The sequence below is a fragment of the Alligator sinensis genome, unplaced genomic scaffold (assembly GCF_000455745.1).
Source record: "Alligator sinensis unplaced genomic scaffold, ASM45574v1 scaffold628_2, whole genome shotgun sequence".
NCBI lineage: Eukaryota > Metazoa > Chordata > Crocodylia > Alligatoridae > Alligator > Alligator sinensis.
In genome coordinates this window covers 5,266,333-5,285,233 of record NW_005841833.1, presented here as the reverse complement: position 1 = coordinate 5,285,233, position 18,901 = coordinate 5,266,333, and the positions used below count along the sequence as shown (strand labels likewise).

General features: G+C 40.2%; 1 protein-coding gene across 4 annotated transcripts in view; it reads right to left on the bottom strand.

Moving 5' to 3' along the window:
* The window catches only part of ATP2A2 (ATPase sarcoplasmic/endoplasmic reticulum Ca2+ transporting 2), a 62,400-nt gene extending 43,693 nt beyond the window's left edge, over positions 1-18,707 (bottom strand). For 3 of the 4 annotated variants that reach the window (XR_003093142.1, XM_006015210.3, XM_025199352.1), the window contains exons 1-2: positions 8,180-8,278; positions 201-339 (exon numbers count right to left, since the gene is read on the bottom strand). Coding sequence is in view for 3 of the 4 variants with exons in the window: in XM_006015210.3 (XP_006015272.1) it covers positions 201-288 (88 nt within the window). In the remaining variant the exon portion in view is untranslated. Of the gene's footprint in view, positions 1-200; positions 340-8,179; positions 8,285-18,452; positions 18,536-18,634 lie in introns of those variants that run through there. The other variant, XM_006015211.3, reaches the window with a different exon arrangement.
* Between the last annotated feature and the right edge of the window lie 194 nt (positions 18,708-18,901).

Sequence of the window (18,901 nt, the reverse complement as noted above, 5' to 3'; positions counted from 1 at the left end):
CAAGACAATTCCTAGATAACACACTCATTTAGCACAAGATAATTACAGATGAACAGAGATGGGATTTGTACAAAAACTTGAGTAGGATTGCTTAATTCCCTCAGGCCCCTTTGAAAAAAAATCCCATTTTAGGGCCTCAAATTCATTAAAAACAAGGCCACTTGAATGTGCAACAGTAGCATTCTGTAACAACAGCTTACCAGCGACTTCCACAATGTCACCAGGGACAATGTCTCTTGCTTTAATCCTCTGTACACTTTTTCTGTCCTGTCGATACACTTTGCCCATTTCAGGTTCATATTCTTTAAGAGCTTCAATAGCATTTTCTGCATTTCTTTCCTGAAAGAGAGAAATAAGATGCAAGGTCATAACAGCTAGACATACTGCTAGAATGATCAGCTCTCCAATTTTGTATTCATGGCATGACATGACATTGTAATCAGTTCTGCCATGCTCATTCAAACAGAAAATGATAGGACCCCTTAAGTAGCTGAAACCTTCAAATTGAGGTTGCAGCCAGAAAAACACCACAAACAGAATTCAGATCTTAGTGGGCACTTGAAGGTCAAGAAGCCTTTATCCGGTCTTGCCAAAGTCATCCCTCAAGAATATTTATTATCTTGTTAGTAGGAAACAATGGAAAACAATAATTTTAGAAATCATGGGATTACAGTCTGACCTGAAGTAACACTTCAGCAGAAGCTTTAATAAAAAACCTGTTGGATATACTCATACATCAGCTGTCCAGTTCAGAAATACACATCTTGAGACCCAAAAATATCCCTACCCAATACCAGTCTGTAGTTTTCTCCAGGTAGAAGTGAGCAAAAAAAAAAAAAAATCAGCAGAAAGGCAATTATTTTTTCAGAATTAAACTTCCTTCTAAGCTATTTTCTTGTGCCCATCCTTCAGGTCTTTGTCCTATATTTGGACCTTTTCAAATTAAGAGGCAAGCATATATCCAGTTACAATAGCGTTGGTTATCTAGCTTGGATATAAGTATTGTCCAAAAGCTCTTTTCTTTTCACTTGTGAAGTAAAAGATACTACGTGACATTTCACACCCTTTACTTGCCAACAAAGTACCTACAACTTCCTGTATATAGTGCCAAGACTGGTACTCTAGAAGAAAGAGCAACACACTTAGAATACAGATACAAGTTATGACTATTTGTATGCTCTCCAAAACAAAATAATTCTTTCCATAATTCAACTTAGAGATAGTCAAGTTAAGGTCCTAACTTGAATTCATCACTCTTCCCAAGCCAGCTCTATTTAGCTCTTGCTACAAGGTAACAAACTATACCAGCAATCATTCAGATATCCAAAAGAGACTGGCAAAAAAAGAGGTGAGGTTGAGAATGTTGCTTAAAATCTTGCTAAAATGCTATAGATTAAAGCCGCAAGCTGCCTAGTTCAGTAATTTACAGCTGAGGCTTCAGTACCAGCTGCAACTCTAATATCACCACCAGCTTACGGTAGAGAGTAGGTGCCACAGGAGACAAGCCCTTGTTTACTTCAATATTTATTCTTAAACTTTTCCTATTGTTGCACTACCTTAAGTGCAGCTGTACTAGTTGGACAGTCTACTAGTGCTTCCACAACATCTTTGCATTCTTTCAATGCAGATGACAACAGACAAGACACTAACAGCTTGTTTCAGCTGCTGTGTCAACACCCACGGAAGTGAGAAAGTGATTAGTGCAGACAGCTTAGGCCTGCCCGGCTGAGTACAGACAGTCTCACATGGTATACAAAAGTCTACAATCGACCTTTCCACAATACATTTCCCTAAGCAAATTCAAACCCCGAGTTAAGAAACTACTAAAAATTTGTCAGCAGGTAGCACAGAGCTGACCGCTGGTAGCCAGCCCTCTGTACAGTACCAGTTCAAGTGGGTAAAGGATCAGAAGGGCACAGAACACATCTTGAAGGCTGTGGGTTCCGTCAAGTCACCTGCCAGACTGTGAAACGGTGAGAGAGACAGGCACTGGGACACCAAACACTGGAGGCTACTGTCCTCTCTGAACTGTAAGAAAACTGGGACATAGAGCTCAAATATAGGATATTTCCCCTCTTCAGGGATGAAGGGCAAAAGTAAAGTCCTTGCCCGTGTGCTTATACAGAAAGCAGCCCTCAGTACGCAAGTAAATAATACGAAGTCAGAAAACAAGAAACCCTCAGTCCCCTCAATCAGAAATTGGGAGGTGGGTGGGAGCAGGTGCAAATCTTTGTTTCTGTGCTTCACAGTCTCTCTCAAGCAACTCAAATCCAATTCCTCCAAGGTGGTTTCCTCCAAGATATTCAGAAAATTCTCCTCCTCCTGTAAATGATGTATGCTAAAAGTATAATGCCCACAAAACAAAGAGGAAAAAAGATCACTCACTGGTGCCGAGACAGACTCTTGCCTGGATTGTCTGCTGGTATTAACCAAAAAACTTGAGGCGTTTGCTCTTTTAGCCCTTCAGAGTCAAGTTAAATATAAAGTTCTCTCTAACAAATCTTTATCTAATATGTCACTTTACACATCTACACCCATGACAGCCTTCTGCATATTTTTCCTTTTTACTTAATTACCGTAGCAAAATGCTGGACAATGAGATAGATATTTTGTTTCATTTTCAATCTGCTCCTTTAGTTTTCTTATTTTTCCCTGCAGATCGTACAGCCTCAACAAGTTCTTTTTTTTTTTTTTTTTTAGGGATTTCTCAGCTCATCACAGCTGAGACAGAGAGACAGCTTTAATGTAGGCATTATTTCAACTGCAATAAGTTAGTACTGTAGATGTTACCTATAAAAAGGGATGCTACTTCAACTACTATGAACTAGCTAGATGATATTTGTCCATCTTTTGAAGAAGTTATGCTAACGACTGGATTATATCCTAGGGGAAAAAAATCTACCATTATTTTTCCCCTATATTTGAGAACCATAATGCCAAAACACCCTCATTTACTGTCTCTTCCTACCCTGGTTTAGTCCTGCCCTCAAATAGATCCATTATTTGTTCTCAAACTCCTCCCATCAAGGAATCATAGGTAGATACTTTAGAAGAATAAGGAGTGATCACACACTAAAGTGTAATGAATGCTTGCTCTAGGGGCATCTCAGTCTGCCTTCAACTACAGCAGTTACTTCCTATGCAATAACAGTAACACCTGCTTTCAGTTATTCCCACCTAGCACATTTAGGGCACATAAAGAGGTAACAAGTACCCCTTAACCCAACCAAGCACTAAATGAGATTTTTTTTCTACCTTTCTTGTAAATGAATTTCACTCTCCCCCTGCAGGTAGAAAATGTAATTGATACAAGTCTTTCACACACAGACAGCCAGCAAGACAAAGAATTCCATTTCAGTTCTCCCAAAAAGGATTTAAAAAATTGTTCCAGATAGATTATGTTTTTTACTTCCTCTCCCAAACTAGAACAGGAGTTTTAGGTTGCTGAAGTTTATTTTAATGGAAAATTTCTTCATTTTCTATTACAACTGTGGTATACTGAAGGTGGCCTTCCTCTTATCTGATCTTACTAGATAGGATATGCTAGCACCAGAATCCATCATCAGGAGATACCACTCTTGTCATGTGCACAACAGCATGCAAGCTGGCAAGTCTATACTTTGCTCTTAAATGCAGGTGGAAGACGACTAGCGTTTCACAACCCCACAGGTGGGAGAGGAACACAGATTCTGCAGCTAGAGAAGTATATCAAATGCACAGAGATTAGCCCAAAATGAGACTAGCACTCCAGTCTCATCGCAGCAACACCGGTTGGAATCCAATCCAGAAACTAGCAACTACTTTAGAGGTGCACCAATACATCGGTTCATATTGTATCAGCAGCAATAAAAGAAAAATCAACATGATCGGCAATCAGCTTTTTTTGGCTGATGTGGCCAATAATGTTGCCAATAAATGCTGCGTGCATGTGCGCAGCCAGGAGTGCAGCACGGCACCTGGAGAGCAGCATTCATTCGTTAAGTCTGTGGGGGAAGAAGGGGTATGGGGTGGACAGATCACGCGCCGGTGGTGAGTAAGTGGGGCAGGGGCTGCCCAGCCAGATTGGGGCCCGTGCCTCTCCTGGAGGTGCGCACAGCAGCGGAAGCTGCCCCCCGCCCCCGGACAAGCTCTGTCCTGGGCCCCACCCAACCCCTGCTGGGCTGTGCCTGCCCCTGCCCCTGCCCCAGCCCCACTCCCTCACCACAGGGGCCTTGATCTGCCTCCCCAAGCCCCTTCACCACAGACTTACCAGCTGGATGCTGCTCTCCATGCTGCCAGGCTGCATATCAGGAATCGGACCAGTAGTGGCCAATATGGCAGGTCAATAATCACCCATCAGTATCAGCCCACAAAGTCTTTATCAGTGCATCCCTAATCTTCTCTCGCTCTCTCTCCCCTTGCCATCAAACAAAATGCTCTTAAATTTTTCCCCTTAGGTGTGCAAAAGTACAGCTCTTCTCCTGGTCAGTGCCTCCCTATTTTCTTGATAGGAATGGAGTGGGTAGAAGAGCTGTCACTGGTTATGCTACAAAATTCTGCAGAAGGTAAGAGCAGGAATTGAAAAGATGCAGGTTCTAATAACACCAATCCTACAGGTTTTGTTATTAATTTTTGAACTGTAAAGGTAACAGCTGCAAAAGAGCAAGGTGTGAAGGTCTGGCAACCACAAGAGAGAAAATTGTTTGCTATTTTAAAGAAAATTTCTTCATGTGAAAGGGAGAGTATACTTGTTCCTAGAAGTTCTAGTTGGATGGATGTACAATATTTATTATGCCACCCACAGAGTTTAGTATTTGATAATTATGCTCCTGTTGACTAGACATTTGCACTTTTGAATCTGTAACAAAATAATTCCTGGTACTAGTTCTCATCAAGGACTCCAGTTTAGAACAAACGGAGGCATTAAACAACCCACATATGTTACTAGTGGGAACAAGTCACTAAAATCAACCCTTTAAAAATAAAATGTCAGCTCTAAAAACCTTTGAAAAAAAGTAACATTTTGGGGGGCCAGCATGAGGGGAGAAAACAATTAAGTTTTACAAATAAAGGTCTGGCAGGTATTTCTTAGATAATTGAGAGTAAAGGTCCTAATTGACAGCATCTTACATGTTCAAAAACTGGTGGTTAAGATTTTTACAGTCATGCTGGTGCTCTACCCATGAAAGCATTAAAAACTTACCTACTGAGTTCCAAGTGTGAAAACAAAGCTTTCAGAGCGTCACAGGAATTTTGTCTCTTGACAAAAACAGAAAATCTGAAACTGCATATGGCAACCCACTTAACTTACTTGCTGCTTTCAGTTAAAAAAAGTAAATACCCTTCCTGATAGGCAGTTGGCTTAGATCTATAAATATGAATATAAAAGAAAAAAGTTTCTTGGACAGCTCTTCAGATTTACTGGTTATTTACTCAAGGTCATTGTGTATGTGCACAGACCAAATGGAAACTTCCTTGTGTTTTCATATTGCTACAGAAATTAAGATGCAATTTAACTATTTAGATACAGCCAAATAGTTAAAAATGCTTTTGATTAATTAAGCATGTGAGACAGTAAGTGTTTTTTCTACAGATGTTGGCCGAGTATGCCATTACAGACTATGAAGTGGTTTTCCCCATATACCTTCCAGATTATTAACACACCACTTGCTGCAATGGGCATATAAAGAAAAAGAGCCTGATTTATCAGGGAGGCTTCAGTTTTTCACATTTACTTATTCTGTTGGCTTTTCTTCCCCCACCTGCTAAGATACTTTAGAGTATGGCAAAACACAGAACACAAATATAGCCGCTTTGCTAACCTGAAGTCATAACTGTATTCCCCATCTTCACCAGGTTTCATGGTTTTTAAACAAGCAAAAAAAAATTGAACTAATTCAGCACTAAGGAAGGAGTTTTTATAGTCTTAATTTTTTTTTTTTTTTTTTTTTTTTTTTAAATGCAGATTTGTCATTGTAAGCTTTGTAATAAGACCAGGCTGCCTGTCCAGAGTTCCCACCTAGCACCATGGTTTGGCAATTTCTCATGTCCTTGCTTTTGCAGGGTTTGAGTTATGGATATTGTATGCATAATGATTCCATTTCACACTTCAGTTTGTTTTATATGTTGGTAAGTACTAGCGAATTTTCTGATTATTTTAGTTAGTATGAGGAGTTGTTTGTTTCTATACAAGTGATATAAACTATAATTTGACTAGAACAGAATTTCTTATTCTCGGTTCCAAAAAATCTCTTTTTATAAAAATAACTCAAAGATTCAGTACCGAAGTCATTTGGCATCTGGAGACCATTTTTATGAAGTTGTCCTAGTATGACCTCTTTGAATATTAGCAAGAAAAGAAACAAACCAGAATTGGCTATACTGTGCAATGCTAGGGACTGACCAGTCTGTTTACCAGAACAGGGACTTTCAACATATTAAATCTTTTTAAAAAGCTTGACCCATTTTGGTCAACCAATGCAATCTAAAAGCCAATAAGGCAAGAAACATTTCTGCCCTGGAAGAGATGTTTTTCCAAAACAGTTCAATTTCTGTCATACAGGCTCAGAAATAACGTCAGCCATGTTACTGTTAAAAAAAAAAAAAAAGTCACTGGCACTACGATAATCAAATAGTCTGTAAGTTCATTGTGCCACTTTAAAATTGGCTTAAATATAAAAGTCACTCTTTCTAAAGAACTGTTTAAAAATGACTGTTTACTTAAAGAAAGCAATTCAACTGTGGACTTCTTAGATTACAGCTACAGAACTAGTCAGCAGAGCAAAACATTTATGATCAAGACACCATTAAAATAGGACAGAGAAAAAGGAAGATGGAGACTTTACAATCTCACTATCTGATTACCAAGCTGCTGGTGACTAAAGTTCTTTATGCAGCATGATGGCTTCTATCATGTGTAAGTTCCAAACTGTCAACAGCAATTCAATTTTATTTTGAGAAACATCTTATTCCTGATGAGAAAGGATTCTTGCCTTATCAGGCTTTAGATTGCTAGGCTACACAAAATAGTTTTCATTTAGCACAAAGACCCTTTGGAACTAAAAGGGACATACACATTTACCAACCAAGTTCACAGCTGATTTTAAAGGTTCTATAAGAAGTATTTTAGACAGAACTCCTGGCATTTCAGAATAAAATGCAGTTCTTTTGCTACAGTCTTTGTTCAAACACTTCAAATTCTGAACCACATCTCTCAATAAGCAACGAGTAGCTCCCGTGTGTGAAAAGCAACAGCAACATTTTAAAATGTTGTTAGAAAGAATGTAACTGCACAAATTTTGCCCGTTTTTCTTCAATTTAACATTGTTCATGTTACTAACTCATTGCCATCTTCGGCAGTCAGTATGTTTGTTGTTTGTTTCTTTTCTATTCTACTTGCTATTACTAATGTTTCTTTTCCTAATGCCAGTTGGTCTGAGCTGCAATGTCAAAGCAAAAAAGGAATTGCAAAATGTCAAACTGCAGTCTGAGCCACTGCAAGTCATAAAATAAAAAAATGCAATTCTAATATTTCATTAAGTAGTTTAATGGTTTTGCAAACTAAATTTATGCCATACGCCAACGTAACCTGGTAGATCTCTAATATACGTGGCTCATACTAGCCAGCGAAGGAATTTCACAGTAAAGCTGATATTTGTTCTTAATGAGAGATAGCTACATGCAGTTAGACCAAAGATATGCTTATTTAGCTGCAACTTTAAAATCTTGAGTTTGGCAGCCTAATTTTTAAGTAAACCACATTTGTTTTAACTTCCAAGAGACTTTATCCTGATCTGGAGTACTGTTACTTAAGGTTAAGAATAATAATTATGAATTGCTTCTAGTCTGCATGACCTCTTTCCTGAGTTGCTGAAGGTGTATTAAACCAAACGTATGGCCTAACATATCTTGGTTGGTGGGTCATGCTGCACCATATATTTTATTCTTAACATTTGCAAACCTTCTTTTAACTTTTAATTTAAACACTTCCCGACATAATTTATTAATTTTTCAATTCTGTTGAATCAAATTAAGTATATATACTGTAAAAGATAATATACTGCTTTTAAGTTTCTCATTGTATAAACATCATATGCTTCTAATAGTAATGTGCAAAGGTTTTCTGAGGTTTGGCATTGAAGTGTTTGCTTAAGTAATGTGCAAAGGTTTTCTGAGGTTTGGCAGGGAAGTGTTTGCTTCCCTGCCACACGCCGACAATTGCATTGGCTACTAATATAAGTAAGATTACAAAAGGCTCTACAAATGCTGTGATTGTTTCTTCACCTTCTTCAAACCAGGCCAAAACCTGCAAGAGAGACCATAGTTAAATAACACAACAGATTTATACATCCACCATGGATAAGTAATTACATACTAAAAATGTATTTTGGAGCGCTCTCAAAAATATTGAAAGACATGATCATTTTTGCATCTGGAAGTTGCAGGGAAATTTCACATTTCTTAGAACGTATGGCATATCATCCTGAAAAAAATTTGTTGCCCTATTTTAGCACACCGAATGCAGTGGAAGACTAAACTGAATTCTGTTTCTCTATCAAATTTCTTGCCTCTCCCTACAAACTAGCTTTCTACTGCAATATCATTCACACGCTGGAAATAATCAGAATTTATAAAATATTAAAACAAAACATAGCTAAGCTACACGAGTTTTGCAAACCAAAGGAAAATTAAATACAGCAGTGGCAAATAACTAGTGTGATTTTGCTCTTAAAAACCGAATTTAAGAACATTTACCTATACCATTTTGAAGCTTTTACAGAAACATAACATATACAATCCAACTGTATCTCTCTCCGCCTGACCAGGCACTTCGGTTTTGGCCCAGATTCATGTTGGTACTGTCAATGATTGGGAGTCGCACACAGCAAAAATGCTTTTTTCTTCTTAACATATCCTGCTTGTAAATTAAGTTCCCTTTGCTGTTTTGAGCAAAAGTGGACTGCATAAGGCCATAGCTTAGGAAGTTTAAAAATGGGAGAGAGTTAGAAACTACAATCTACAATTAGGCCCACCTAACAAAGTGCTCACCTTAAGGCTTTCCAGGGCACGGGATATCAAGAGTTAGAATGAGATCAGAGTACAAGAATTCCTCATGTTTTTAGAAACATGAAGACAATTCTCCAAACTGATGTATAAGTCTAACACCGTGGGTTTTCCACAGTTTTGTTTCTAGTACAATCCCAAGAAGACTCAAGCAACTAAAGATGCCACATTTTGGGCAAGTCTACATGTGACGCTATGGCGACCACGGGCAAGTGTCCGCAGGCAAGAACCGAGATGCAGTAGCTACTTCGCCATACCAATGCGCTTCCCCAGTATAGCACATCACTACAGCGAAGTGGCTGCTAACAATAACCATGTGCCGAACATATGGCGCAGTACGGGTTGTTACTTCCCTGTGATTTAGTGCTTCCAAAAGGAAATACCAAAATCACAGTGTAGTAATAATGTTGGCATAGTGACACGTGTAGACCTCCCTTTGAAGGCTTCCATTGAATTTTGGTAATCATCTATGTCTTTGTCATTCACCAATTCTTAATCAGTTCAAGAACTTATGGAAGAGCCCTATTCACTGACTAAGACCAGGCAACCTTCTGCAATGACTGAAGAGGGGGAGAGAGTTTTGTTAGTCAATATGTTGAGCAACAAGAAGCATCCGAAATGACAATAAGTAGGAACAACGTGTTGAGGTAATTAGTGCTGTAGTTAAGCAACGACACTGAATCACCAACAGCCTGTGGCAAGCATCATCATACTGCACTAGACCTACTGCTCAGTTGTGTAACACGTCAGGGTTTTCAGAAGGATGGTGCAACATCAGAACCTCAAACAGGAAAAGCCCAATCAACCAAGCTCAGCATGAAAGCAAGTTTAGTTAAGACAGTGAAAGTGTTTGACACTTCAGTGTTATTAACCACAGCTCGGGTCCTTCAATAAGCAAGGCAGCACCCTGTTAGGCTCAGTTTATTGATCTTCTCAAGCGATATAGAGAAGAGAACATAAAGCTTCATAACTCCTAGCCTTTTATTCCAATCCTGACACTTTGGGGTCATAGATACAGCCAGTGAGTCAGTAAAAAAAAAAAAAAAAAAAAAAAAAAGTCACCATCACTACTGGCTCCACCAAATGTAAGTTCTTTCTATGCAATAGCCACCATGGTCGCAACCACCAGTAAAACTGTAAGAGCAGTTCCTGACTTGTGCTAACCTTCTGAGAACATGCAGCATGTTCTAAAGCACACTCTAACCTGGATAAATCCACTTAATATCCCTGGGTGTGGGCAGACAGAATACTTAAAGTCAGCATTACTGGCAAAGCAGCAGCAGACAGACAACAGAAGTTCCTATGTAACTCTGCCTGGTCAAGTGAAGAATAACCCCCAAAAGAACAGGGTTAAAGCTCTGTTGATGAGTACACCAGTTTTGGCTTCAACCCTCTGCTTCCATCCCCATTTAACAAATCTATTATGTTTTCCCCATGCTGTATTGGCAAGGAACTGTAATTGTGCCAGTTGTGCCAAAACAGCTATACACCTGTTCCCAATTTTAAATAATTTTACAGCAGTTTGTAAAACTGCACTACATGTGAACCTCTATAACCTGCATCGTTTTCTCCCCATCTCTTACAGGTTCCAATGAGGAGTAGTTGAGTGTGTTTTGAAAAAAACAAGGCACTATAAATGCAAGTAGCTTGCAACATTTATATCAGTCACATACAGAACTAGCTGGACTAATTAATATTTGCTTACAGCATCTAATATTATATGACAAGGCACAGGAACATGCAATAGGCAAGGGTCAACAAAAACCAATTCTGCTCCACCTCACAAGCCACATAACACCCCCCTAAAACTATCATAGGAGCAGCTAAATCACAGCTCAGGAGATACATGTAGCCACTGGGGATTTTAAACACAGCTCCTAAAGAAAGAAATTCATACTCTGGGGTATGCGCACCTTCAGAGCTATGCATTGCCATGCTTTCAGCCAAGACAAAGCTTTGATTCGCAGCTAGAAGGGCTGGCAAGTTCAGCCACTCCTGTTCTGTAACAAAATGCAGGACTAGAATGGGCCTCCTGAGCATCAAGTTCAGCCCAGTGTCCCCAAACAGTCATCTGCACAAAGAATCTGCAGAATCATATGCTGCAAACTTCACACAGCACAGCCACAAAACACCCTGCTAAAGGAAGAAAAGGCTATCAAACCCATGCCAGGGTAAAGGACAGGAGAAACAAGGGTGATGCCCATGCAAGGGCATAGAATTTGCTAGGGTATACTCATGCCACACTAAGAACACCATGCTCCACCATACAGAGGAATGCAGGCAGCCCCAGTGGCCCTTGACCCCAGATCTGCCAAACAGTGTGACCCAGAGTACATGAGAACAATACTCCAGCCAGGTACCAGAGGGGCTTGCAAGCACTAGCAGGAGTCCCACTGCATCCCAGCCAAAATGCAGATGCCCCAAGGGCCAAACAGAGCATTCATGGAGACTAGGGAGGAGGGCCTAAACAGTTCTTCACCCTCTCTGATTCTCACCTAAGGAATGATTTTATGAAGAGTAATCTTATCTCCTCTCAACCTATGTTTTCTTAAGCTAAGCTCTTTAACCTTCTTCAGGTTCTCCTTTCACTTCCTGGTGGCACTGCATAAATCACAGTTTGAATTGACTGGTGACCAGAATTGTACATAATATTCTGCTAGGATCTTGCCACCACCCTGCGCAGTCATACTAATATTTCATTACCCATGCCCAACCTAAAATACCCTAGGACTACATCAGCCTTTTTCACAGTTGCGCTGCACTTGCATCACCTGATCATTCTTCAGCTCTACCAGCACACCAGGTCCCTCTGCTCCACAAGTCTACAAGCCCCCACTAGAAAGTTCCACAGAGAAAGCAGGAAAACCTAACAGGCAAGGGCTCAAGGCATGGCCAGGGAGATCACAGGTACCTGTTAGACAAGCTATGATCAACTGGTCTTAGGAGGTGGACCATGGCCTACACTACAGAATGTGAACACAAACAAAAAACAAACACCAACTGTCCTGACAAACTGGCGAGAGCAAGAATTCCTCTTTACTTCAGATCTGGTCTTTGCAAGTCAGTGATAGGTTAAGATGAGGGAAACAAAAGAGAATGGGGATATTAAGACTGATGCCGAAGACCTGGCACCACCCTCCACAACTTCTTGGACTGTACAGAGGTTACCTTAAGAGTTAAGAAATTATAGAATTTCCTATATACTTAAGATTATATAAAATAATAATATATATTATATAGCAAAATATCTCGCTATGGATATATAGTTATATAGAGACAGATAGCAAAAACCTACCCATAGCGTTCCATTTCACACTTAAATGGGAGTGCAATTCCAGGGATTAAGGGAAATACCTAACAGAAAGAAGCATGAATATCCTGTCACCACTAAGAGAACGGAAGGAACAAGAGAAGTGTAAGGGCAACTCTCACTTAACAACTGTCAAATTACTATGCTTTATTTGATTACTCAGATTGGGGGGGGAGAAGATTTACAGCTTGCAGAAAACTAATTCAAATAAGGTTCACTAAAGGATGAGGTCAAGGAGCTTTGCTGTTTTTTAAAGCAGAAACATACAGACAGACACTACATGCAATGACAAGTATGGAAGAAAAGCAAAGACAGGATGCTGGAACAAGTCAGTCAGTCAGCAATAAATGACTGTGATTAATCTAGTTAAGAAAACTAGAAGTATGTGACTAATGTATTGCAAGATGTGTATTCCCAAAAGAAAGCATCATCAGATTCTAGTATGAATACATATATGAGAGAGAGAGAGAGAGAAGAAAACAGATCATCTCAGGTGACTAATCACTTTTTAGGCAACACTTTGGAAAAAATCCAAAAAGCAAAAGACAGAAACCACTGTAAAAAAAATGGAAGTCAGAGTTCCACTGCCCAGGACCAGTTGTACCACTTGACTCAGCAGCTGGGAGAGAAGGTGGAGAGTGTGTCACAATTCTGTTGTCTGGGGCCAAGACACGTTTGACACTTGATAGTGGCAGTTTAGAGGCACATACCCGAGAGAGAACATGCACACATGGTTTTCCTCTTGGACTACTCAGATTTAAAGATTCTATAGAGTTTGCACACATTGTCTGTGCTTGACTAGAACTAGTTTTCCCCCCAGGACTCAATGTACACTTTATTAGTATGAAAGGATGTCTTTACACATGCTCCAAGGTGGGGGGAGGGAGTGAATTTTAATTAGAGCAGCTCCAGAGAGCCACTCGAATTAAAATGCGCATAGCGTCTCATGTATTTAGCATCCTATGCTTCAAAATGGCAGTGGGGGCGCTTTAAATAAAGCTCATTCAACAAGCTTTAGTTAAAGCATCCCCACCACTATTTTGTAACGCAGGGACACCAAATACACGCCACACCAAGGCTGCTGGAGTGTTCTAATTAGAACACCCGATTAATCAAGTCTGCTCTGACACGTTCCAATTAAAGCGTGTCAGAGCAGGTGTCAGGCATGTGTATAGGAGCCCAAAGAGTCTATTTATCAATAGGTTTCCCTCAAAAACTATACAAAGGACGGTAGCCTTAGCATACTGCCATACAAGTTATTCTAGACACAATGAAGCTGTTATCTATTAAGTTTCCTTCTTTTCTCCTGAATTTAAATCCATCACTCAGGTACCGGGGGGGGGGGGGGGCGAAGCAAAGGGGGGGACGACGACACGACACGACACGCTTCTTGCTAATCGTTATTGAAAAACAAAATTCAGCAAGGATTGCAAAGAAAACCGAAGAGTATTAAATTAACAGACTGCAAGTATCCTTCAGACATCCTGCCCTATGTTTTTGCACACACAATTGATTTGCTACCGACTTAAGGGAAGCAGAAGGAAAAACAGAAGCAATTGCCTCCTAAAATTCTTTACTAGCTAGAGTAACCAAAGGGGTTTCCTTTTTTCCCCCCCCGTTTGTTTTAGAGCCACAAAAAATTACTTCTTACAGCCCTGTGACCCTTCCTTGTCAGACGATATCTTGGGTGACATTATGTACTCTGAACTTTGCTGACAACATGCCAATACAATACACCAATGCTGTTCCTACTTATGCAACATATGTTCATTCCTATTGCAGGTCTAACAATCAAGCCGGTTCCTGGGCCATTTTATAACAAACCCTGCAATCCTCAACAAAATTGATTCATTTCAGCAGCACGTTAGCTTGCACAAGGGCTGAAAGATCAGGCTGTAACATACTAAACTGGCCTGTCAACAATTAACATTTCTGGGGTATATTTATAACAATAACCAATATTACTCTAAATCTGCAGAGCTATTTGTATAATGAGTTTCCAAAATGTTCCTTTTATGCCCTACTTATCTTAGAGGAGTTAGTAGCAGCAAGTAGGGCTGCTTGCATGATTCTCTACTTTAGAGGTTACAAACACTGTATCTAAATGACATTATGTCCAGTATGAGAAAATTCATCCTAAAATACACAATAAAAGCATTAAGAATTTCATGGTCTTGTACAAACAGCATATCAGTTATTTATTACATTATACGATAAGCCGTTGTTGAGCAAAATACTGTAGATGTCATGTATCATAAAGAATCAGAGCTTACAGACAGTCTAACTGGCTCATATTTTGAACTGCACCTAAACAGTCAACCTACTAAGGCCCTGACAACATCTAAATGAATCAGTTTTCAAACTATTATTTCTGTAGAGTCCCAAAGATTTTGATAAGACACTGTGGGAGAGGTACATTCCTATGGATCCTTTTTCTTCTCTAAGATATGCATTTTAAGTCAATAACGACCTACCTAGAAAAAGACAATGACAAGGGTACAAAGAGCAAAAGAAAGCCATAAACTGGTGTACCTAGGGTTGCAGACCAGCAAATCCCTGACCTCAAGTCTAGAACCCCACATCTACATTATAACAAATACTTGGCATACCATCTTTAAAACTATACTAATTTTAAATGCAATGTGTTCTTGTATCAGTGTAAGAATAGCCTGTTTCAAAGGACTACAGCCCACATACCACTAATCATGCACAAGTGTATAAAGTATTTCACAAAGAGCTCTGTACTACACCTGGTGTAAAGGTACAGAGGCAAGAGTGCACCTGCAACTAATTTTTTCCATTTTCTCACTTGAGTGCTCAACCATGCAGCCTTAACAAAGGGTTTAAATGGCATTGCGTGCACACATTTATATGAACTATATAATACAATGGAAGAAATAAAACTCGGTGTTATAAAACATGTTCTCCTGGATACCTATCCCATGTAAAAGACCTTAGGAGTTCTGAAGTTTCTGACAAGCAAGAGATTAATAACATTCCTTCTGGAGCAATGAAACATTCAAAGGCTACCTTTATTATGCACATGTGCACTGCCTGACCTTCTTGAAATACATGCTACTAGCTTTGTGCTATTAACGGCATATGGTCCATGCTCTCTGAGAGTGTTAAAGACTCCTAAACTTCAAACAACTGCAATCCTTCTCTTTCCATACTTCACTGATACCTATGCCCAATTCCAACATTCAGCTCCCAGGCTGATTCAGCATTGATATAATTCAAAAAGGAATTTGCAAGGATTAAAAACCCTTGGAGAGTGTATTTCCCCCTCTCATTTCTACTTACAAGAACTGGAACCACTTTTTCCTCAAACGTTTACATTTTGCTTTTTGACAGAGATGGGCCTGAACACTTTCATTTGATGGAACATCTAAAAGCAAGGTTTAGCACAAGCAATATTGCTTATACTACTAGCTACTTCTATACAATATCTGACACACAATTCAAGTACCATGTTTCCAGCTGTCTTACAGATTAACAATATTGTGATAAAAAACGATTTTTCAGTGAGAACAAAGGACTGCACCAAATTTCTGCATCTGGGTCTGATCTAGCCCCCCCACCAGTCAGTCAATGCCATCAACATCAAAAAGATCCCCACACTGCTTCTACCCCAATGACACATCCCGACTGAAAACCAAAGCAGCCTCGATGCACTCCATTTTAATTAACATGCACTCCCTGGCATCTAAAATTCTTCCACCAAGTTCTGCATAATAACATAGTGGTATTAATACAAAGCCTAACCTTACTAGCTTTAACCAGTCCGAGTTTCAGAAATTATTAAACATTATAAAATATGCTAAGTTCTCCTAAAGGTACAGCAAACCATTGCTAAAAAGGTTAATTTGTCTTTTGATATAGATTTAAAAAAAAAAATATGTTTCCAAGTGGCAGATATAGGCCATAAGCCTAACACGGATATCTACCTCAAATGAGTATTTTCTGAACTAACATGAGAATTTAAACTAAACTGTTCACATCCAACATTTTAGATGAAAAAGTTCATATCTGTAAAGGGGCAGAACAGTTGCTTGAAATACCAGAGCTCTGAAAGAGCCTACTAGCTTTCAAAGGTAAAAGTCAACCACCAAAGGAAGGCCAGAAAGAACAAGTGGGCTTTAATCCCGAGACAAAAAACAAAAGCAAGTGAGAAAGAACGGTCTGCTGCAAATCAGAGTCAATAATAATTGCTATTTTACCCAATTTTTCATTCATAGGCCTTTAAAAAAAGTTGTAAAACAACGGGATGATGGGAGGCGAGAAACCTGTGGCACTAAAAAGTGAAGTAACTTGCCCAAGGTTACACAACAGGGCAATGGCAGAACCAGGGATCACACCTAGTTGTAACTCTATCCACAGGACTAGAAGTTTCCTTAATGGGACAGGAAAAAAAAAAAAAAAAAAGGAAAAAACAGAGTCTAGTCCAACTGCTTTACAGCAAAGCATACTTGGCCTAGTACATTATCTGACCTTTGTTAGTTTAGTAGGCTACTAATACTGAGTCAGCTGATGAGGCTTAATTTAACGTTTAGTAAAACTATCTTTTCACCTATTTAGTCTGAACGGAAATAGGATGCCAATTTTTTCAAGTAGCAACTTAAGACTCCACCACCTTCCCATCATCATCATTCTTCCCCTATAATCTAATGAAAGGGGACTTTTTTTTGTTTGTTTGTTTCATCTTTCCCTTCACCAAACCACCTCCCCCAAATGTTCATTCATTTCACAAAATTGCAATTACTAAATGTATTTCCTCCCAGGGAAGCACTGGATCAACTACAGCCTGTGCGTCTCCACAGGCAAGATCAATGCCAAGCCTTGGCCGGCTGGCAGCAGTGTATGCATACCAAAACCAGAGCCCTCTTTGAAACAGTGTTAGTTTTAGGACACTTGAAGCCTCCATTGGCCCACGATCAACAACACAGTCTACTGCATCAGGCACAACAGGGGACAGCCCTCCCCCTCCCCAACTGTCTCAGTTTAAGACTGCATATTTATATCAATATTTTATTTTCACCTATATCAGTTGCAGGACCAACTGAATGTCCACTTCCAGTTATAAAAAGCACTGAGCACCTATTTCACGCCCCCCCCCGAGCGGTTTCTGCAATTCTGGAGCAGAGTCTAGCAAACAAACTTTTTACTCCCCCATTTAAATCTCTCGTGTTGTACACCTTGATTACATTCCCCCCTCCCCAGCTAAAAAGCCAAAATTATTCTGTTCGTAAGAACATATGCATCCCCCATTTCCTTCCTCCTGCACTTAATAGTCTGCACTGCATTTCTCCAGTTCCTTAGCAACCACACATCCCGTATAGATTGCAAAAACCAGCTAGCCATTTAATCACTTTTACGTCAAAATCCAGAATCAGCAGCAGAGTTCCTTGTTCTTTCAGTCTGATGTGCCAGGCAAGGGGTCCATTTTATGACTAGACTATCCAAAGGTCAGTTACCAAATTTGGTCAGCAGTGGTGCCATCGTTGCCGTCATCATTCTTGTCAGTGTCAAAAGCAACAACTGTCACCTTACTATTATCAGGGAGGAAAGGCCACTGGAATATTCCCCATGCAAATTCTATTTACAGTTTGCACCGCATCCAAAAATGTCTTCCAATGCCTGTTCGCTCAGCGTGATAACAGTTAACTCAAAAAGAAAAAGAATGACCCGGTAAACTCTTACTTAATCAAGGTTAAGTTTGAGAAGCAAAAAGAAAGAAAGGAAAAAAAAAAAAGGAAAGGTTGGGCAATCCCTTGTGAAATGGATATAAACGCCAGGTCGGATACCAGCGACCTGTTTCACGGGTCTGTGCGTCTCAGCTTAGTTAGTATTCAGTCCTGTTCGTTCCCAAAACGCAGCCGGGAGAATTCCTTTCAGAACACGGCAAAATAAAACGAACGCCGAAGCGGACATGCGAGACTCAGCACGCCGTTTGCTATTCTGCATCTTACGCTAGCTCTTCTTTACACAGCCTAATAACTCCGGGAGCAATCTGTACACGGGCGGAAGCGCAACACTGGTTAACGTAGCTTGGGAAAATAAATAAATAAAATTTTAAAAAATGGAAACCCTTCATACTTACGAAGGATATACAAGCCGCCAACAACAAAATCCTAACTAGCAAGTCTTCGAACTGTTCGATCACGAGCTCGAGTAACGTTTTCCCTTGAAAGAAAGAGAGAAAACAGACGTGATGTCATTTCGGACACACGCACAACGCGGCGGCGGTGGCAGCGCGCGGGAGGGGGGCAAATCGGGGCTTACCTTCCTCGGCTGGCAGTTCTGCAGGCGGCGGAGATTTTTCCCGGGGAACATGTCGAAGAGAAAGGCTGTTAGTGACAGATCGCGAACAACGCCCTGCCCCGGGCGGGTTTGAACGGGAGGAGGGGGGTGGGGGGGGCTCCTATATTTCCAACCGATTCAGCCAAGTCATCGGGGCAACTCCTGGCCGCCGGTTTGAGGGATGTGGACAAATCGCTGGCACGAAATGGAGCCCCGCGGGGGCGGCGGGGGCGCGCGAGGGGGGGGGGG